At 39.7% G+C, this 22,818-nt stretch overlaps 1 protein-coding gene across 2 annotated transcripts in view; it reads left to right on the forward strand.

Moving 5' to 3' along the window:
* The window catches only part of SCAMP1 (secretory carrier membrane protein 1), a 49,310-nt gene that overhangs the window by 10,463 nt on the left and 16,029 nt on the right, over positions 1-22,818 (forward strand). The window contains exons 2-5 of one of the 2 annotated variants that reach the window (XM_060235853.1): positions 2,265-2,342; positions 12,177-12,275; positions 12,678-12,789; positions 13,633-13,761. In XM_060235853.1, coding sequence (XP_060091836.1) covers positions 2,265-2,342; positions 12,177-12,275; positions 12,678-12,789; positions 13,633-13,761 — 418 coding nt within the window. The remainder of the gene's footprint in view (positions 1-2,264; positions 2,343-12,176; positions 12,276-12,677; positions 12,790-13,632; positions 13,762-22,818) is intronic. The other variant, XM_060235854.1, reaches the window with a different exon arrangement.

Raw genomic sequence — 22,818 nt, forward strand, 5'->3', positions numbered from 1 at the left:
ATAGTTAAAAGACAGGAGTTGTTACAACTCCCACACACCAGGCTGGTCACATGTGTTTTGCTATCTGAATTTGGAATTGTCGTAATGACAGGAGGACAGAGCTGTAGGTGTGGTGAAAAGTTAACAATATATTACATGATGGTAGTCAGAACTGCTGTCCTGTAGGAGTGCCTCTTTCCTTGCACCTATAAAAGTCCGTATAGTCAAAGCAATGGTATTCTCTGTAGTATGGCTGTGAGAGTTGGACCGTAAGGAAGGTCAAGTGCAGAAAAATAGATGCTTTCGAATTGTGGTGCTAGAAAAGACTCTTGAGAGTCCCTTGGAATGCAAAAGATCAAATCAGTCTAAGGGAAATCAACCCTGACTGTTCCCTGGAAGATCAGATGCTGAAGCTCAAATAGTTTGGCCACCATATGAGAAGGGAGCACTCACTGGAGAAGACCCTGTTGCTGGGAAAGACAGAAGGCAAAAGAAGAAGGGGATAGCAAAGATGAGATGGCTGGACAGAGTTACCATGTTACTGATGTAACTAATATGAATTTGAGTGGACTTTGGAGGATGGTGGAAGACAGGAGGGCCTGGCATGGCTTGGTTCATGGGGTTGCAAAGAGTTAGACTCGACTGTGCGACTGAACAACAACAAATGTAATAACACTGTTAAGTGTGGTTTTATACTTTGTGCAGATATTTTTGCTCTTTAAATAAAACGTTGTTAAATGTATATTTTGGGAATAGAAGTCATTAATGTGAAAGGAATTAAAAAACAAAAACAAATCTAACTTTCAGTCCTCTTTCTTGTACTGATGCTTCTTACTTGCAGCTCACAACTTTAATGCCAGTAGCTCACAAAACAGAAGTTTTGTTCACAAGACTCTGCAGCTTAGAGGGAACATTGGCTGCCTCCCCTGCAAAGTGAGGCCATGCCGCCTCTTTCACCTGCCCAGATCCTGAGCTGGTGAAAGGGGTGGGGTGGCGCCTCTGCCTCACTCCAAGGCTATGTGGCCTGACTGCTAACAGGCCACAGACTGGAACTGGCATATGACATTGGTTGGGGGGGGGGGGGAGTGCAAGTAGTTAGCCTTGCCTAGAGTGCCAAACAGTCTAGGTTTGGCCCTGATAAAGGGTCTTTTATACACCAAAAGTTTAAAGGTGTTTGAGTGTGCATGTGTGCATGCAAGTGAAAGTGAGGGCAAATGTGGCTTTTCTCTTTGATACATTTCCTTTATCCCGCAAGTCCCAACCACTGGTCCTCTCCCCCTGATTTTAAAAGATGTCCTCAGTAGTTGAATCCTAGAAGTCTGTGTTCTACCTGTACAACCTTTTGTGAATTTGACAAATTTCTATTCTATTCCATGTTCATATGATTTTACATTATGTCCTATGTTTCATAATTGGCATAGTATAGTGAGAGATTGTGTTGCAGGTAAGGTCTATGTGGTATGTTTTGGGAGGATGGAATAAGCTTATGCATAAGTTCCAAAATTTTATTGGATATCTGTTTTCAATTTATCTGTGATGGAAGTTCAGCTGAAAACTAGACCTATATTCTGAAGCTGTTTTTCTCCTATGAATCAGTGTGTGACCGATGGGACATCTCAAAATTGTGTTAATCTAGATTTATAAGAAGATAAAATGAGTTGCCATGCAGAGTAAGGAGAATATGGAAGCAATGATCTTTCTGTACCAAATAAAGTCAGACCTAAATGTGAAATTCTAACACCTTATTCTTATTTAATGCTTTGCTGACATTTTTATTTTGAAATGGTTATATAGTATATCTATTGTAGGAATTTGAAATATACAGTTCTAACATATAATGTTTCCCAAAATAGACTTCAGTGATTGGATCAATCAGTATTGGTATATTCTGACAAAACTAGATTAAAAATCCTATTCATATTTTTGGGGATTTAATGATGAGTGAACATTCATAGTGTCAGAGTGTTCACATTGAAAGAAATACAACTTTGTTTAGTTTGTCTTGTGCTAATAATGAGAAAATTAGTCCCTCAACACCTCTCAGATAATAATTAATGTAGTCAGCTTCCCCACAGTTCGGGTATTCACAACTGGTAATTCAGTCATATTGTGAACTCTGGAAATTCAACAATCTTTGTTGGATAATGGCTACAGTCCAGAGTTAGAAGGCCATTATTGGAATTGGGCCTACCTTGACAATAATTGTATTGGTGATGGGATTGGTGCTACCACATGGACTGTGCATATGCATGCTTTATCTAATGATTTACTCTCTATATATTTAGGATCCTTCAGTTACACAAGTGACAAGAAATATTCCTCCAGGACTAGATGAATACAATCCTTTCTCAGATTCCAGAACAGTAAGCATTCCTTGTTTTGTTAAACTTTCTTGTTGTGGAAACCTTTTTAAAAGAAATATTGAAGTGATAGTGATTTTACAAACCCTTTAAAAACAAAGCATTGAATTGATATTAATTTTGACCAATCATGTTTGTAAGCAGCCTGTTCAAGTCATTAATGATAAGGAATTCAATCTGCCTGCTGCCAGCCTGGCTGGCAGGGAAAATCCCTCCCTCAAACACAATGTGCTGAAATTAAATTCTGCTATTACCCTCTTTACTCCACCGCCGCAAACACTTTTCATTGGCCAACTGTATCCACACAGTGTGAATGATTTGTTTAATATATCATGTTGGCAATGTCATGTGGATTTTGCCTGTTTTACTAGCTAGACCCCATGAATACTACTAGTGAGAATTTCAGTTGGCAGTTTAACAATGTGTTAACACAATTTTGTATTATCAGTTCTGTCTCTAATCATACACTTAAAACTAATTGATATCTCCAGCTTTATTGAAAGATTACATAATTAGTATATTCTGAGGATTCGAATATTACTAATATGTTACCATTATCTGAACAAACCTGCTAGTAAGCTTATATATAAGCTTTTAAGGAAAATAGGATTATTTTTCAGGCCAAATTCTCCGCTATATGAAGAGCTGTATTATGCATTTTACAAGACTCTTCGAATAGTATGCACATGGTACTTCACAAAACATGTAGGTACATCTACAGTATTTTCTCACTGTTTGATTTGAGCCCAGTATTGGTCTCTAAGATGCTACTGGTCTTGAATCTTTCTGTACTACTGCAGACCAACACAGCTGTCCTCTGAAACTGTATTTTAAAGGTGAAAATTATTTGATGTTTTTATACATACAGAGTTTGTATGTGGTGCCTTGTGCAAGTATGATTTCTGAGAAGGCATGTGCTATAAAGTTATGTGTTGTAAAGTCATGCTACTTCAGTTTTTTCACAGCAGTTCATATTTATGTTTTGTGGTAGTTATTTTCAAAAGCCACTGTAAGGAACCCTACTTATTAATCAGGGTAGACTTTCCAATGTGCATTCCATTTGAACTCTTTGTTCAACTAGCCCCAGCAATTCAGAAAACTTTATTGTAACTTTAATTGTATACAGATTATCTGTATTCATGTGCCCAATTTAACTCTGGCTAAATAAAAAATGTACATGAATCTGGTCTGTGCCAGGCTTCAGTGTGTACCTGCCTCCTTCCCCCTTCTCCTCTTCAGCAGTATTTTAAACGTTACGGCTTCATTAGCATGTATTGCCAGGTAATTGTGGTCTTGCATTTTGTAGCTTTTATTCCTTGGATCTGTTTTTGTTCTGCAGAAAAGAACAGTCTAAACCACATTTATGTAGTGTTTGCAGAGTCACATATGGTGAACAGCACGTAAGTTTAGTGCACTCCTTTTGTACGAAACATAAAAGTTCATAAAACCGTTATGTGTTTACCCCTAGTTACTGTAAGCACACAGCATTCTTTTAATTCTACAACTATCTGAAGTCCCGTTAGCTTTATAGAACAGGGGACTATAATACTGATGTTGAGACGAGCCTAAGACTGTATGACAACAGTCCTTCTTATACTGACTTTTTTCCTACATTGCTGTCAGTTAAAATATCTGTTAAAATATGTTCAGCATGTTCATGTCCTTGTCTAGAATATGGGCAAGACAATGATGCTGAGACCACAATAAAGGAGAATACTGTATCTTTCATAGAGGCAGATGGAAGCTGTTTAACTCACAGGAAGAAGTTCATAAAAATCAGTGGAAATGTGTTTTGCTTTTAGAAATGGGTTATTTATAGCAGTGTACTTTTACTAAGCTGGACATTTCTAGCTGTGTTTTGTTGAAATTGCTGTAGAAATTCTGCTTTTCCCCTCTGATGGCTCAGCATGTGTTAAATTTGTAAACTTTGTGGTAGAAATTGGCTTGTGTATGGAACACTCTTTGCAGCTTTGATCTTGTATTACAGCAATGCAAGAAGCCTTTCACAAGTTAATAACTAATTGGGTCAGGATGCTGTCTTACCAAAGTGTGGTAAGATAGAGGCATCCTTTGCTTCTTTCTGCAGTTAGATGACTGTTAACAGTTTGAAACTTTATTTTTGTGGTTACACTTACATTTGAATAGAATCTTTCTAAAACTGTGCACAATAGTGTAGTAAACCAAAAGCAGACTTTTGATCTGTTTAGTATGGTAATCTATGCAAATAATAAGAAAAAGATCTTGATTGTACTTGGAGTCTCTCTGCTTAGCTATTGTCAGTGCTAGCAAACAGGCTCTGATAATTAATACCTCTTGGATCTAGGCATTTGTATTCTTCTGGATATTAAGTTTGTATTTTCCATGCTTAAACCATTTTGCTATACTTTATATTAGAGTTCAATTGTTTAAAGGAGTGGATTCAGACAGATTTCCTCCCTAAAGAGCATAATGGTAATTGTTTAGTTTTGTAATGGTTTTTTTTTTAATTCCTTGCCCATTATTGTTCATGGCTTCTTGAAATCAAGCTGGAAGAAGACATTCTTAATTAAAGCTTTAAGTCTGTAAAATATGCAAAGAACCAGTGCTAATAATTATTCAGACTTAACAGTATTTTTGCATTACATTATGAATTAGTGTAAAATACTGCACCTTACATAAGTGACATACATGCCAGAATTCAGAGAGCTACTTTAGGTACCTAGGATCTTTGCTCAACCGTATAATGTTAGCTTTTCAACCTCTGGCCTACAGATTTATATCCCATGTCACAAACAGCTTTTGAATTTCCCAGAGAGAATGTATATGTGAAATATATATTATCTCAAGCTTTTATGTCATAAACAGTATTGCATGAATACTTGCACTAAAATAATACATAATTAACCGACCAAAGTTTTCTTATTGTAGCAAGCCTATTAATTATTATGCACACTAATCAAAAGTTATTATTTTTGAAGATGCCGAATAGTAGTATTTGCTTTCTTGGTGGTTATGCTCATATAAATGTCTTTTTACTGAATTTTGCAACATAAAAATAACAAATATTAATAGACCAGTCACTTCTATGTTTTTAAACAATCTTCAGGTAGCCCTTTATATTTTAATTTTAGCAGTATTTGTGTCTGTACCTATTATTACTCTGTACACTCTGAGACATGTTTGTTTCTTTAGAAAATTTAAAATATAGTTGTTACAGTGAAGTTTAACTTAGTGTTTAGCAGAGATGGCCAGTATGCCTTGTTTCAGTATAGTAATATTTACTTAGCCAGGGTTGTGGATCAAAAAGCCAGGGGACTTTACCAGTTAAATAGTGGCATATGAGAAGGTGTTACAGATTATGGAAAGTTGGGAAGTTTATGAGTGCATACCTGGGTATATATAAGAAGCTGCCCGTAAGAGACAATGAGGATAGTTTTGAGAGATAAGCAATGAAAGAAAGGCACAATGGAATTGGATGGTATAGGATATCTTTAGATATTATATTGCTCTCTTCTCTCTGCTCCCCTATAGTTCAGACTGCCAATACTTGAATGACAAAGTTGAATATGGCCCTTGCATACATGTTGCATGGCTGAGTATGTGGTACTTTTTCCTTGGAAATTTTCCCATTTTAAAAGACCCATTGTTTATAAAATATATAATAATGGATGGATGCTGTAGAAAAAGAAGAGATTGGATTTATATCCCGCCCTTCACTACCCAAAGGAGTCTTAGAGCAGTTTACAATCTCCTTTCCCTTTCCCTTCCCACAACAGACATCCTGTGATGTAGGTGGAGCTGAGAGAGCTCTAACAGAAATTGCTCTTGAGAGGAACAGCTCTGCAAGAACTTGTGACTGACTCAAGGTCACATAAGCAGGTGAATGTGGATGAATGGGGAATCAAACCCGGTTCTCCCAGATAAGAGTCCACAGACTTAATCGCTACACCAAACTGGCTCTGTAGGCAAACTTTGGGCAAGCTTAGCAGTTTTGAAGTTGTAATTAATGTTGTTAAGGTGATTATCCCTAGGAATTGTGTGACAAAGTACATGTATTATTAATTTGTAAACTGGAGTGGGAGAGAAAAGCCACAAATATATAATTTAATTTTTTTTTAAACCCACCAAGTTATGGATTCACTAATTAGTTGTACAGGTCAAATCAAAACCAAAGCTCTAATTCTTCATTATGTTTCCCATCATATGTGAAAGTGAGCCCCCATGGGGGAATGGGCAGAATATAAACTAATAATAAATATAATATAAACTAATAATAATAATAATATTGTAATCACCAATCTAATATGGAACTAACAAATAATGTAAGTAATGTTACGGAGAAAGACAGTAAAACAGAGGTGCCCCAGTGACCTTCATGGAACACAAAAATTCTTCTGAAACAGATGGACACATCCCTGGCATTTGATGCACAATTTTTGGTGTGCTAAAATTAGTGTATCTAACAGATCTTCTTCGTGGTCTCTGTGCAGTCACACACATGGGTCTTGCCTCAGGCAACGGATCCATACCTCGGAGCTCCAATAGCTCGCCTATAGCGTCTTTTGGCGCGGTTTCCTCCCGCCCTGGGGAGCAGGCAGCGACTGCGCATGCCTGGAGCGGGGGGAGAGCGCCCATTCCACTCAGTTTCTTCCCTACCGCCGCCCGGACAACACCCTCCTCGCTGCGTTCCTCCTTAGCTCGTCTGTTACCTCATCCTTTGCGTTTCTTTCTCTTCATCTTCACTGGTATCGTATTCCTCAATCCACCTGTTAAGCCCTTCGTCCCGACTTGGAGTTTATCGTTAGTCCTTTCCTGCCTGATGAAAGTTCCCTTTGAACCTATGGTTACTATAGACCTCAACCTTCTTTCCTGGAAGACAGCATTGCTGGTAGCCCTTACCTCAGGTAAACGGGCAAGTGACTTATGCGCCTTCCGTCACGATCCTCCCTACACTATTTTTCACAAGGACAAAGTTGTTCTGCGACCGGACCCTGCGTTCCTTCCTAAGGTTGTCTCCCAGTTCCACTTATCGACGTCAACTTCTCTACCAACGTTTTTCTCCAACCCATCCGACCAGGGACAACGAGCCCTGCATTCTCTGGACGTTAGAAGGGCTTTATCTTTCTACCTTGATCGTACACAACCTTTCCGTAAGGACCCTAATCTGTTTGTGGCCTACGGAAATCCTCACAGAGGACACAAAATCTCTACCCAGAGACTATCTAAATGGGTAGTTAGTGCCATCAGGTTGTGTTACGAACTGGCTAAACAGCCTCTGCCCGAAGGTCTTAAGGCCCACTCTACTAGAGCGGTCTCGACGTCTTCGGCTTTCCTGCAAGGCGTCTCCCTAGAGGACATTTGTGCGGCTGCATCGTGGTCCTCACCATCCACGTTCGTCTCCCATTATGCTTTAGACGTTCGTGCGAGACGTGACGCCTCCTTCGGTCAAGCGGTCCTCAGATCCATCTTCCACTGAAGTCAGGGGTGAGTGCATCCGCTTCCATCTCTATGTTGCATAATATGATGTGTTGCATATGATGATGTGATTGGATTACGTGACTAACTTTCTTCTTTACCAGCACCCTCCTCCAGGACATTTAGCTGGCTAGTCACCCATGTGTGGGACTGCACAGAGACCACGAAGAAGATAAACAGGTTGCTTACCTGTAACTGATGATCTTCGAGTGGTCATCTGTGCAGTCACACACGCCCACCCAGCCTTCCCCGCTGCTGGCCTCTTGTAATTGTTGCTTAACCTTGTATACTGTCAGTGCCAACGGCGGCTGGAAGAAACTGAGTGGAATGGGCGCTCTCCCCCCGCTCCAGGCATGCGCAGTCGCTGCCTGCTCCCCAGGGCGGGAGGAAAGCGCGCCAAAAGACGCTATAGGCGAGCTATTGGAGCTCCGAGGTATGGATCCGTTGCCTGTGGCAAGACCCATGTGTGTGACTGCACAGATGACCACTCGAAGATCATCAGTTACAGGTAAGCAACCTGTTTTTTTCACTGTCACTTGCAGCCTGAAATATTTCCCACAATGCTGCTTCTGTACAAGGAAGGATCTGTAGGAGCAGCATTGGGGAGAGCTTAGGAGGTGCCACTGGAGGGAGAAATTGGCAAAAATGCTTCCATGCAAGTGGATTGTTTTAGTGAGATCCAATTGTTACAAATATTATTCTAATATTATTTTTCTCATAAAGCTTTGGATTTATTTAAAATTAACATGTAAACCAGAATTGATTTTCTCTCCTACTCAAATATTTTAGTTCAATTATTTGTTGCTAATGGGACATAAAATTAACAGGAGGTACTTAAAAAAATGTTCATTGCATGTTAAATTACATCATGCTTTGTTTAGGGCATAGTATAATTTTTCTAGCAAACTTTCCAGAAAACGTTTCCTAGAAAACCCACATAATTGCCTATGACATTCCTGTATCAAAGGGTCCTGGATATTCAACCTACAATAAGTTTTGCTTATAGGGTATGTTTACTCTGAAATCCAGCTGTGTTCAAAAGGAGCTTAATCCCTACTAAATGTGCTTATGAATCCAACTGAAGTTGGATTATATGGAGAGACGTACATATTACAACTGTCTCTCTCACTGTTTCATGCTATAGCCAACTTTTAAAGTTGGTTTAAGGAGCTGTGCATACTGGGTTGTCCTTGGCTAATGGAGCTAATTAGTACATATGAGTTGGCTGAAATAGAATCTAAATCAGAGTGTTGAACTCATCAATGTAACTCTGTCGGGCCTGGCCATATGTGCCATAAAATGTAATGCCAGATACTGGAGATATAAACTTTATAAAGGACACAGGCAAACCCAATTAACAAGGAAGGAGCAGTGCTAAGCAAGGATGTCTTGTTATATCATGTGATGCCACATCCTATGGCATCATTTCCAGATCAAATGCCAGCATATCATGATGTCACTTCCAGGTCATGCCTCCTCCTGTGATGTCACTTCTGGGGCACTCCCACCAAAATGCATGTCTTCCTGTGTGGCCACTTCCCCCCTCATTGTGTTCCATAGTATCAGGTAACTTTAACCAGTAAATATATCTGCTATAGCTGTTCACTTTATACATCTGATGTGAGATCTAAGTCATGAAAGCCCTTGCTGCTCCTGTTTAATTTTATCAAGCACCATTTATCAATTCAAATCTTCCTGGTATTTTACAGAGGATGTTTTCAAAAGATTTTACCTGCAATATTTCATGCCCCCCCTTTAACATGCAGGCAGTTGAAAACTTGAAATCTTAACTTGCACACTGCTTTATAATTTTAGTTGGTCTTAATAAAAGGTATGACATAGCTTTTATGTTTTGCACCTCTGTGTTTCCCTTATGTTCAGAAGGTTGGTGGCTGCAGTGCCTGGTGAGGATACAAAGAAATCAGAATGTTTCTTTCCCTCTTGCCAGGCTCTGGAAACCAGTCCCTTCCTTTTGCAAAGTGTGGACAGGAAGAGCAGGAAAGTTGGAGTGAGCAGCCACTCTGTGTGTGTGTGTGCTGTTAAGCTATAATCTGTAATTCCTTTTAAATTTCAAATGCACTTGATGCATTAGGAAAAAAAACCTTTCAGTCCTATTTTATGATAGTTTATTTGGAAAGTACGTAAGTTCTATTGAATTCAGAGGGACCTTTTCCCAAGTAAATACACTGAATTACAGCCTAATACTATGTCCTAATAGCTATGAATACATATTTAAAAATTCCTATAATAGTGCATGATTCATCTGAGAGCTCCTGGACCCTAGAGAGTGGCTGCAGTGGGCATGTTGCTGCAGCAGAACCCAGGGCTTTCGTTTTTCTAAGTATTTATGAGGCACATGGCTACTGCAGCAGGATAGCTGTGGGAGGCACCAGATCTTAGAAGCCTGCTTCAGGCAGTGAAGTTTTTAGCAAGCAGCCACCATAGCACAGGTAGCCCAAAAACTAAGAGCTGGCCCCCAGACAAGAAGCAGGTGCAGCTGCTACAGTGGTGTTATCCCAGTGCATCTCTTTCCCATTCCTTTTAACCTGCGTGTGTGTGTATGCACAATCAAGTCTCAGAATAAAGAGCAAAAACACTTGAAATCTTATACATGAAATAAAACTTCATTGGTCTTAAAAGTGCTCTGTCTGGGTTCAGCTGCACCCATTCCCTGGAAGCCAATTCATCTATCCCTTTTGTTCCCCCCCCTGCTTCCAAATGGGGGGGACGACAAAAGGGATTGATTAATTGGCTCCCAACCATGTCAGCCTAATAGTGGATGGTCTCACCTACACCGCTGTTAGGTCTAAATGACTAAAAACCATTTCATTGATCCCTTTCACTCCCTCTCCCTCTCTATGGCTAAATTTTCCTGGTTCATGCCCATCCCTAGTTCAGAAGGCATTTAAAGTTTAAATGCCTTCTGACTTCACTCACTAAGTTGTGCTGCCACGATGAAATTGATGAGCAATAGGTATAGAACAGATAAAAGGAAGTACTTCTTTGCCCAAAGAGTATTTATTTAATTTAGTTTTTATACTGCCCTCCCCGCAAGCGGGCTCAGGAAGATTGCAAGTCACATAAGCCTTGACATAAAACAGTAGAATATCATAATTATCACATGAACTAAAAGCAAAAGGTAAAACAATAATGATAAAACCAATATTGGGCAGTACCTTGGTAGTGATTATATGATGTACTCTTCTGAGCAATACCAACAGGGCTGGCCCTGCCACTAGGCAATTGCCTAGGGTGCTGGCCTTCTGGGGGCACCAGATTGACTGACATCAGTGGGGGAGGGATGCCAGAAGTTAGTCTTGCCTAGGGTGCCAGACAGTCTAGGACTGACCCTGGGTACCAGTGATTTTGGCCACTGGCCACAAAGCCAGGGCTACCAGTAGGGGAGGCTGAAAGGTGGAAGAATTTGTATACATGGAAGATGGAAAAATTTTAACACATGAATTTTAATATGTGAAATTCACTGCCACAGGAAGTGGTGGCAGCTACAAGCATAGACAGCTTCAAGAGGTGATTGGTAAACTTATGGAACAGAGGTCCATCACTGGCTATTGGCTACAAGGTATAGATACAACACTATGTCTGGGGCAGTGATGCTCTGTATTCTTGATTATTGGGGGGCCATAGTGGAAGGGCTTCTGAAGTTCTGGCCCCACTGGTGAACTTCTTGATGGCACCTGGGTTTTGCCTACTTTGTGACACAGAGTGTTGAACTGGATGAGCCATTGGCCTGATTCAACATGGCTTCTCATGTTCTTATGTTTTTAAAATCCTTTTTAAAACAAGATATTCCCAATTAATCAGGGAACAAATATAAATAATTAATTTTAATTAAAATACTTACAGAAGCTACAGATTGCAGAGGCTGTCTAAAGGGGAAAAGCTTTCCTTATTTCTTGCACTGGAGGAATGTCTGTTTTATGAAGGTGCAGCATATGTACATATCCTCTAAAAATGAAGTGTGTACACTATACGTAATCAACTAGGGCTGCAGCTATAAGCACACTTACTGAGGAGTGAGTCTCTTTGAGCTCAAGAATTTATGAGCGAACATCCTTAAGGATTGCAGTGCATGATTCTTTTAATCAGACGACAGCCCTTGAAAAATATTGTATTACACCTGCTGCCCTGTTTAAAATCTCCTGTGCTGAAATATAATTTGAGTAAAGATCAGTGGTTCAACAAATATCAGCCTAATATGGAGATACACAGTTTTGTATGTTTCAGCATTATTTTTCAGTTTTCGTCAGTGTAAAATGCAGGAAGTTGATTGTTTATACATGCAGCACATTATACAAATAGTCCTTCAGTTTTCTATGATTAATGTCCAAGAACTTCTTTAAAGATTCTTTATGCCTTTCCTAGCCACCACCAGGAAATGTCAAAATTCCCAACGTGCCCAGTGCACAACCAGCTATAATGAAACCAACAGAGGAACCTCCTGCTTATACTCAAATTGCAAAGGTATATCTTATATTTATTTGATAGTTTTATTTAGTACTATTTCATTCCTCTCTTCTTCCAAGGAGGCTTGGGTGGCATACAACTTTGATAGGATAGGCTGAGAAGAATGAGTGGCCCTAAGTCACCTGTCAAGTTTCATGGTAAACAAAGGTTTGAACCTTGGTCTTCCCAAGCTTTGATCAACACATTGATCAGTATAACTCATTGGCTTTTAGTTGTATATGTGTTATTGATAATTCAGACTGCAATCCTAAGAACAGCATCCTGGGAGTAAGTCTTATTGAATAGAATGGGATTTACTTCTGAGTAGGCCTGTTTAGGCTCCTAAAGAATTTGAAGATGTGGAATTTGATTTTCTAAAATGTTTTTTCTTTTACTTTTTCCTAATACATTTTCCCTCAGGAACATGCCTTGGCCCAGGCTGAACTGCTTAAGCGTCAGGAAGAACTGGAAAGGAAAGCAGCTGAATTGGATCGCAGGGAAAGAGAAATGCAGAGTCTCAACCAACAAGGAGGTATGATTTGAAAATTTCTTCTACAAAAATAATAGGCTACATTTCTCTTAATTATTGTACTCATAAAAAGGTAAAGGTAGTCCCCTGTGCAAGCGCCAGTTGTTTCTGACTCTGGGGTGAAGTTGCTTTCTCAGTGTTTTTACGGCAGACTTTTTGCGGGGTGGTTTGCCATTGTACTCATAGAAACCATTTAATTCAGTGTTTACAGTTGGTTTAAACTGGTATCTGAACCCTGAGGATCATATGTATCCATCTTTCCTTAAAAACAAAACTGACATTAAGTATCTGTTGTTTTGTGCCTGCCTGGGTATACTTGAAGCTTCAGATAGAAAATGTGGAGCTGTTTTCTGTACAATTTGAGAACCTAGCCATCCCAGCTTTTACTCATAAGCAGAAGTATATTTGTGTTGCTAGTGACCAGGATCAAGATAATTCATGTCATAGTGTTCCCTACCATGTATGGGTGCAAAAGATGGACCATGAAAAAAGCTGACAGGAAGAAAGTTGATTTATTTGAAATGTGGTATTGGAAGAGAGTTTTACAGATATTGTGGCTTGCCATTAAGATGACAAATAAGTAAGTTGTAGATCAAATTAAGCCTTCACTCTCCTTAGAAACAAAATGAATAAACTGAGGCTGTTGTACATTGGTCACATTACTAGATGACAGTTATTAGAAAAGACAATAATGCTAGGAGTAGTTGAAGTCAGAAGGAAAAGAGGAAGACCCAATATGAGATGACTTGACTCAGTAAAGAAAGCCATGGCCCTCCATTTGCAAGGCTGTTAACGATAGGACATTTTGGAGCTCATTAAATATTGAGAAAAGCTTTCTTCTTTCAGGAAGGAAAAACAATTGGCCTCCGCTTCCTGGAAATTTCCCAGTGGGTCCTTGCTTTTACCAGGATTTCTCTGTTGACATCCCTGTAGAGTTTCAGAAGACAGTAAAAATTATGTACTACTTATGGATGTGTAAGTAAATTCCAGTTTATTTACATTTAATGTTTGAATATTAAATTTACATGTTTGTATCAGTGTTCCTATTTTCTATTAGAAAATATCTGGTGAATAGAAATCTGTTGTTCAGTCTAACATTTAAGATTTCATATGTGTAGGCATTAATGTTGGAGATTTTAAACATGCAGCGATATTTCAGCAAACACATTTTTATTTTGGGAAATACCAAACTGGTGAAAAGAAAAATGCACTCAAGACTTTTAATATACATTCACTTGAATTATCTGCAGGTTTTTTTGGTGAATGTAGCTGCACAGATTTGTATTTGTATGTTGTAAATTGTTTAAAATAAGCCAACACCCAAACGATATGGATATGTGTCAGTGAAACACATTTGAAATAAAATATTTTGGTATTACTTCACTCACTTATTCATTCACATCAAGAGATCATTACCCACACTTTCCTGATTTGTAAAGTGAAAATGTCTGAATTTTTCATCACTCTGCCCTTCAAGCTGCAGCAATATGGCAGCATCTAGAATAGTGTGTGCCAGGTTGGCTGTTGCCTCCTCTACTTCCAACTTTGTAGACCAGAGCTGTAGACTTCATTTGTTATGAGGGCTGGATCTAACATAAATGTCACTTTGTTGGGCCAGGCAGTGCATAACATAAAACATAACATGAGGTACCAGAGCTATAAACTTTATAAAGGTGATTTCAGATGCTGAATGGCAATAGCAGGTGAATGACAACAGCAGACTTGATTGGATTAGGTGTGATATGCAGAGGGGTAATGGGCTTGCAGATACCAGCATTGGAGACCTAGGTCTCAGTTCAAACCAAGAGGACTCAGTCCAGGACAAATGAACATAAATGTGACATTAGAAACCACAACATTCAGAAACCAGTGGGAGAACATTTAACCTTCCAGGACATTGCTGACCTTAGAGTAGCAGTTCTCTTACAAAGGAATTTCAAAGTGAGATTAGAAAGAGAGACTGCTGAATTGCAACTGATAATGAAGCTCAATGCAGCCTCTGAATTGCCTCTAGGGCTGAATTGAGACCTAGGTTTCCTGTCTCATTGACAATGCCTGCTAATGTCCTTTGGCATCTGAAATCACTTTGCTCTCTAAGATATAAGAACCAATGGACTCACATTCTAGCTGTATCTGAATAAGTGAGCAATAATACATGAACCCTCATGCTCCACCACAAATTTTGTTAGATACTATTGGACTCTTGCTCTTTTCCAGTAATAAAGCTTCCAAGCTGTACTGTTAGGTTTTCTTTTCTTTTTTTCCCTCTTCATCTGCTTTAACTGGAGAAGGGGATCTCTCCAAGTGAAATAATGTGTTGATTTCAGACTGGACAAAATCCACTCACTCAGTTGCTAATGATGATAATGAAGCAGTTGAAAAAGCAAAGGGAGAATGAAGAAAGGCAGCCAGCGAGGCAGGAGGGGAGAAAGGGAGACATGTTGAACTGGAACATATAGAACCATAAATATATTTTTAAATATTTAGCCATTGACTTCCATTATTAAACAATGGAAACCAATCCAAGTGTTCTAATTTCTAATCAGGGTCTTTTTGAAAGAAAATGAAATCCCAGCTAGGGAGAGAGAGAAATCTAATCTTTAAAAAAATCCTTTCTAGAATAAACCAAACTAATTCCCTTTTAATTCTCGTTTCCCCTTATCCCATAGTGCCCCTTCCTTTTAATGTGTGTTTGTGTGTGTGTGTGTGAGAGAGAGAGAGAGAGAGATCAAGTCTTAAAGAAAACAGCAGAGCACAATGATCTCAATGTAAATTAGAAGAATCCAGCTACCCACCCTCCTTTTCTCCCTCCCTCCCTCTCTCCCTCTGAAGAAGTGTATGAAAGTTCATACCTAAAAAAAAATGTTGCTGGCCTTAAAGGGAACCACAGGACTCAGAGTTTGTTTTCACTCCTGGTCAGGGCTCTCTCTCGCTCCTTGCCTCCACTTTCTTCCTCACAAAGGAGGAGCCCTCAGCCAATAGAAGGAAGGTAGGCTTGGCTATAAAGGGAAAAGGAAGGAGGCTTGGAAGGAAGCCGGAAGTAGCAGAGGGAGCTGGGCAAAGGTGAACTGTGATGCAGCAGCAGCCCCAGAGGAGGAAGCAGGAGAGAGCCATAGGCCTGCATGTTTGACACCCCTGTAATGTAGATTATATGCTTAATTAATGTTGGCTTTAGAGTTTCGCTAAGAAGTTATTTTGCCCTAAATGTATTTTTAATGTTTGAGGTCTGTTATCATAACCCATGCTAATAAACCTGATCTGAAGTATCCACTTTGGCTGTTTTTACAGCTGCCCCAGATCCCTTACTACTAGGGTGCAGTGCCTTAATTTCAGTCTTAATGAGTTTTTAGTACATCATAATTTATGACTGCCCATGCTTTCTGTCTGTCTGTTGCATTTTTTGTACTACTCTTGCTCTGAAGAGCTCAGGACAGTGTATGTGATTCTCCCTACTTCTGCACCACAACACTGTAACATAGGTGAAGCTGAGAGTATATGGCTGGTCAAAGGGCCAAATGAACTTAATGTTGAGTGAACTTCATGGATTTAAGTGAGTTTCCCAAATCCTAGCCAGCATTCTGAACACTACAAAACACTGACTTTTAGGGCCCAAGGACTGCCAGCAGTGATTAAGACTGCAGCATTATTTGGCTGTTGAGGCCTGGTGCTAATACGAGGGCTCTTAAATTCAATTCAGTTGCTTAGTGTTTCGTGTCATTAGACTTATATTGTGAGTTTAAATGTGCTCACAGAAAATTAATTTCCATTAGAATAAGTTACTTCTAAGTAAATTTGGGATATAAAGTTAGGCTTGTTTGAGCTTCAGGTGGTGCTAGATATGTAAAGTACCTTTTCAATATGTGTGTATATTTACATCTATATATAAAATGGAACATTTGTATGTTTTTATATTTGTTCACTACTTTATGTCTGGAAGAGACAATTAATAATTAAATAATTAAAAATCTGAAACAGTCCTACCGTTAATTTTGCTGAATGGTTGTTCACATCAAAGTTTTACATCACTTTTCCACAGTAGTTTTTTAATTTACTTGTTTGTCCTCCTACCTTACTTTGTTTTGGAAATCCTAACTGTTTACACATAAAAAAGAAAGCTTCAAAGTCGCAAAAACCACGCAGTCAGCACACACCCCATTCTACCACCCAACAGTCTAGTCAAGACATTATCATTATGGAAAAATAGAGTTGGAGTAATATGGTTAAAATGCTGCATATGTAGACTGAATTAGGCATATCTTATTTGGGGCTAAGTAAAATTTTTTAAAATTGCCCGGATTAATAAAAACATGTATTTGCTAGTCTGCTTGCTCTTAACTCAGGTATTTTTTTCCATGTCATAGTCCCATTTGCCACTTGCTCTTTAAGAGCCAGTCTTTTTTGTCCAGTTGTATGCGAAAGTGACCTATATTGAACCAGACATACTGTTTTCTTGTGTTCCTCTCTGTTCCTGCAGCCATTTCTGATTCCTTGAAAGGTCACAGGACCTTCATGGGGGAAAAACTGCATGGGCTGGGGAGGCTACAGAGAAGAAAAGGAAGGAGGTGAAATTGTCCTCTTCTGTCAGTGGAGCTGTACTAAAAGAATACACAGAAAGAGCAACTTCATTCCTTTCCTTTTCTTCAGTGCAGCCTCCTGACACATGTGGCTATTCCTCCATACTGGTCCCATAACCCCAGAGGAATCGGAATCAGAAGGGGCTTCAGGGATCTAGAGGATTGCAGAAAATTTAGTGTTCATGCTTGCTTTGTTATAGGTTAATGACTTCAGTGCCCATTAAAAGGGCACTAAACTCATTTTAGACACAGACTATGTGCTACTGCTTGGTGTCAACCACATTGAACAAACATAAAAACCAGCTAGCTGCCCTATGAATGTAGTGAGTTTATGGTAGATGTATTCCTAGTAATGTGGCAAAACCTTAATCCTACATCAGCATGTAAATAGTATAGGGTTCCTTTATTGATATCACTGTAGGAAAGTGATGTAAAACTTCATTATGACCAGTCTGCTATAATCAGTACTGCTTTCCAAACTAATACTGAAGGTTATGTCTAGAAGTGTACATGCAGCTGCTCACAGTTATATGTATTTGTTAGGGGAGTTTTGGTTGTTGTTAAACTTATAAGATGTAAAAATGTCTTTAGCAGTGTAGTCTTTGAATATATCTAATTATAGGGTAGGGTAGTGTTTCTGATAATTAAATAGTATCTGCAAAAGTCTGTATCGAGTAATTACTGTAGAAATGTCAGCTACTAAAGCAAGAAACATTGTAATGATTCTTAAACTTGTTGGATATTTTGTCCCATATGTATGCAGTGATGCTTAAAAAATGAGTTAGTGTGTTTGTGGGTGTATGTGCATTCGTCACTCATCATTTTTAAAGCATCACTGCAGCTAATGGCTGCTATGAAAAGGTTGATTTTTTTATTTTAGTTGAAAATGAAGTATATAAAGAATGATGTCAAACTAGGAGACTAGCTAATTATAGATCAACTTAAACTCATGGTTTAAATTCTTTAAATTGCAATGTAAAAATCCAATTACTGGTTTAAATAAATTTTCAATTCATATATTTCACCTTCTGCATCATAGTATTTGCATCTGCTTAAAGACAAAGGGGGCAGCTGAGAGACTGAGAATTTCTGTTTAGCTCTGTGTATACTTGCAGAAGCATTTACTTGAAGACTGAGAATTAGATCCAATTATCAGTAATTCTCTGCTTGTATAATGGTGCTGTTCTGCCACTCAGTTTTTGCTACAGCCTCTGGCAGGCTCTGGAAAGCTGCTACTAGAGTGAGGAATCCTTGGGAGGGTGGTGTTGGGCATGATGCAAGAAGCTGCAGTTAAGGAGGAAATTTAAAGAAACTGTGAATGGCCCTGCTATTTGGTCGACATTCTAACTAGTTTTGAATAACAGCTTCTCCTTCAGTGGGGGAAGTCATCCAGACTGGTTAGTTCATTTTTGTATGCCTTTCTTGAACAGAGTGAGATGTTCTTCCAGTTTGAATAACCCTGCTGCCCCAGCAGGACACTAGAGCCTAGCTCAGCTTACCTGGTTACCAAAGGAATTAGATTTCATCTTTTGAACATTCAAACAGAATGACACATTATTCAGTGGAAATGGAGGAAAGCTCACTCAAAAAGATCCAAGGCTCTGGGTCTATAAAAAAAAAGAGAGAGAGAGAGAAGCCACCTCAGTCTGAGGCCTTAGACAAAGAGGAAAGGCAGAATATGTGCTCGATGTTGTGAAACAGGCCAGGAAAAACGTTGGGAGGAGCCGAGGCTGCGGAGCTGTCCCTGACTCTTGCCTCCACACTGGATGTCCTCACCTTAGGATGGGAGGAAGCAGGATGGATTATTGGCATTGTGGAAGAAAGGTGAAATTGGCCCAATAGGGCCTCCTTAAACCAAGCCAATCAGATCAACAGTGTGTTTTTGTAACATACTTTGAAATGTGAGCTGCTACAGGATGCGATCCAGCACTTCTTGGATATTGGAGCTGTAGAATGCACATACCAGTCCTTCAAGGGTGCATAGTCTATCCTTTTTATAGTTTCAAAAATCTGGGGAATGGAGGACTATATTGAACCTATAAGAACTCAGTTTTGGGGTGTGACAATACAAGTTTCTCATGGAATCTTTCCGTACCATTCTCCAAACTCTCCTTTGGGACAACTCCCTCACCTCCTTGGACATCAAGGAAGCCTATTTGCACTTTCCCATACATCTAGGAACTACCTATGTTTTGCTTTCAAGGGACAACCATATACATTCAGGGCACTGCCATTGGACCTCTCATCCTCTCTCAGATACTGATCACTCTAATTGTGCCCCTGAGATAAAAAGTAGCTCATACATACCCTTTCCTGGACAATATCTTAATCAGGAGAGGAGCATCCTTGGCACCATGACTACCATTTACCTCCTTCAATCACATAGATTTATTATAAATATTTAGAAGAACCATCTAAATCCTTCCCATTCACTTGTGGGCCGAAATAGACTCTCAGATGCCCAGAGTGTTTCTACAGTCAGAGAAACGAGCAAGGATCAGAGATCTAATACGAGCAATTATAGACCAGAAATACACAGACATCATGAGATTCTAACAGCTCCTGGGGATACTCATTGCCACCATTGAATTGGTGGCATGGGCACGGTTTCATATAAGAACCTCCAGTGGATTTTGCTTCCATATCAAAAAGACATCAGGGAACACAATCACAAGGACATTCTACTGAAGGAATTACTAATGTGGTGGATGTCTCCATTCAGTCTGAGCCTCTCCTCCTCATATCAAAGTGACAACAGATACCAACTTGAGAGATTGGGGAGCTCATTTCTTGGACCAGATAGTTCAAGGCTGTTGCCGATTTGTTGTCACATTATAAACCTGCTCAAACTGAGAGCTATAAAGCTTCCCTTATTCGCCTTCAAGACACTGATCTAGAACAGCTTTGTCCTTGTAAGACCAGACAGTATTGTGATGAAAGTCCACATAAACTGCTGGGGAGGCACCGGAGCCCTGTTCCTGCACCAGGAAGCAATTCAGATCTTCCAGTGAGCGGAGGAACACCTAGCAGGTTTGAGGACCCAAGACATTCAGGGCAGTCTGAACATACAGGCAGACTGGCTGAGTCACAAGGATTTGGACCTGGTGGAATGGTCCCTAAATAATGAAATATTTCAAGAAATAACAAGATTGATTTCCAATCATGGACTTGTTTCCAACCTCACAGAACAGAAAGGCTCTAAAATTCCTATCAAGGTGCACAGATGCCATGGCAGAAAAGCTAAATGCACTTCACAGTTGGCCCAAGGGTTTGCTTATATGCTTTCTCTCTGATCCCAGTTCTCACCAGGGTTCTGAACAGAGTTTGGAAAGGAAAAGCAGAAAGCATCCCTCTAGCTCCTTACTGGCTGAGAAGACTGTGTTTTCCAAAATAATCCAGATGTCATTATGGAAACCTTGGAGGATCCCAGACAGATGAAGAAGAGAAGATAAAAGATTGGATTTATACCCCCCCTTCACTATCCCAAGGAGTCTCAGAGCAGTTTGCAATCTCCTTTCCCTTCCCCTCCCCATAACAGACACCCTGTGAGGTAGGTGGAGCTGAGAGAGCTCTGACAGAAACTGCTCTTGAGAGGAACAGCTGTGCAAGAACAGCTCTGCAAGGTCACATAGGCAGGTGCATGTGAGGGAGTGGGGAATCAAACCCAGTTCTTCCAGATAAGAGTCTGTGCACTTAACCATTGCACCAAACTGGTCCCCAGGGTGGAATCTACTGAGTCAAGGCCCCATTCTCCACCTGAACCTTCAATGGGGAAAAATTGATGACATGGAGCAGAAAGGCTTAGAATGTTCAGGTTTGTCAAGAAATCATGGATATTATGGTTCGTGAGAAAACTAGTAACCAGGCATATACATGTGGTCAGCTTTCAGCAAATGGGCAGCTGATTGACATCTGAATCCCCTTAAATCAACACAATTGTTTTCTTACACACTGGTTGGAAGAAGAGTCTTCAACCAAATATAATGAAATGACTTATGGCAGCCATTGCGGCCATACTGTGTAATGGGAGGTTATGCCCCATTACCACTAACAAATACATCAAGAGGATGTCACACCTAAAGGGAGTGACACACTTGGCACCCCCTGTACAGCATAGATTTCCATCTTAGAACTTGCCCAAGGTCTTACAGACCTTGACAGAAACTCCATTTGAACCACTAAATTCAACAGACCTAAAGCACTTTCCTTTCATGGAAGATGGCTTTCCTGATTGCCATTATGTCCACAAGTTTCAGAATTAAGGACTGTTTTGTTTAGGAAGGAGCTTCAGATCTTTCACAAAGAATCAGTAGTTGTTAGAACTGACCCAACCTTCATTTTGAAAGTTTTCATATCATTTAAACCAACAATTGGTGTTACCTTCTTTTTGGTCCAGGCCTTTCCACCCAAAAAAGAAACTGTGGCACAAGTTGGATGTCCGCGGGGAATTTACACTAAGAGGATATCCACCTTCAGACTTTCAGATGCCTTCTTTGTGTCACACAGGGCCTCAAATTTGGGTTTAAAAGTCCCCCAATCAGCCATTGCCTTCTGGATAAAACTGTGTATTCACAAGACCTATGAGACTTTCACTCTCAGGGCTCCTGCTAGGATTGCAGCTCACTCCACTAGATCAGCTGTAATGTCAACTGCTTTCACCGCAAGAGCTCCCATTTCAGAGGTGTGTAGGACGACTACTTGGTTGTCCTTTTTTACCTTCGTTAGACATTATAGAATAGAGTAGACCAACTAAGTTGTATTGCAGCTGTTTTTGGGAGGAGAGTACTCCAGCAGGTAATGAAGCAGTATATGTTTTTTATCTCCTACCCAGAATTTTGCTTGGTTATATAACCAATCTGGATTACTTCCCCCACTGAAAGAGAATAAAACATTGGATTTACCTGAAGGTTTCTTCTCCTCAGTGTGGTGAAGTCATCCAGTTCTCCCACCACTGGTTTTCTTGGGATATGTTACTAGTTGACAGGTTTTTGATTAATTTTTCTGTTTTCCTTGTGGTTTACTATTAAAAATTGTTAAAGTTGTTATTCAGGAGCTGAGTTTATTTTTTGAGCTGGCCTATTCTATATCTGGAAGGACACCCTCACTCTGTCCAAAAAAAGGGCAAAGAAAATTTTTTGCATAGCCCTGTCTTGAGTGAGAGGAGGCTTGACCTAACCAGTATGGATGATTTAGCCCCACTGAAGATAAGAAGCCTTCAGGTAAGTCCAACGTTTTGATACAAGATCTATTGTTAAAAGTTATGCTTTGATCCCTGGTTGTATTACACAGAAGACAATCTTTAAAATGTCAGCCCAGTGTGTTGCAGCAGTGGAAAATGTAAACTCTATGTTAGGGGCTATTAGGAAAAGGATTGAACATAAAACAGCCAATATTATAATGTCCCTGTATAGATCTATGGCTCAGCCTCATTTGGAATACTGTGTACTCTTCTGGTCAC

The sequence above is a fragment of the Heteronotia binoei genome, chromosome 4 (assembly GCF_032191835.1).
Source record: "Heteronotia binoei isolate CCM8104 ecotype False Entrance Well chromosome 4, APGP_CSIRO_Hbin_v1, whole genome shotgun sequence".
Taxonomy (NCBI): Eukaryota; Metazoa; Chordata; class Lepidosauria; order Squamata; family Gekkonidae; genus Heteronotia; species Heteronotia binoei.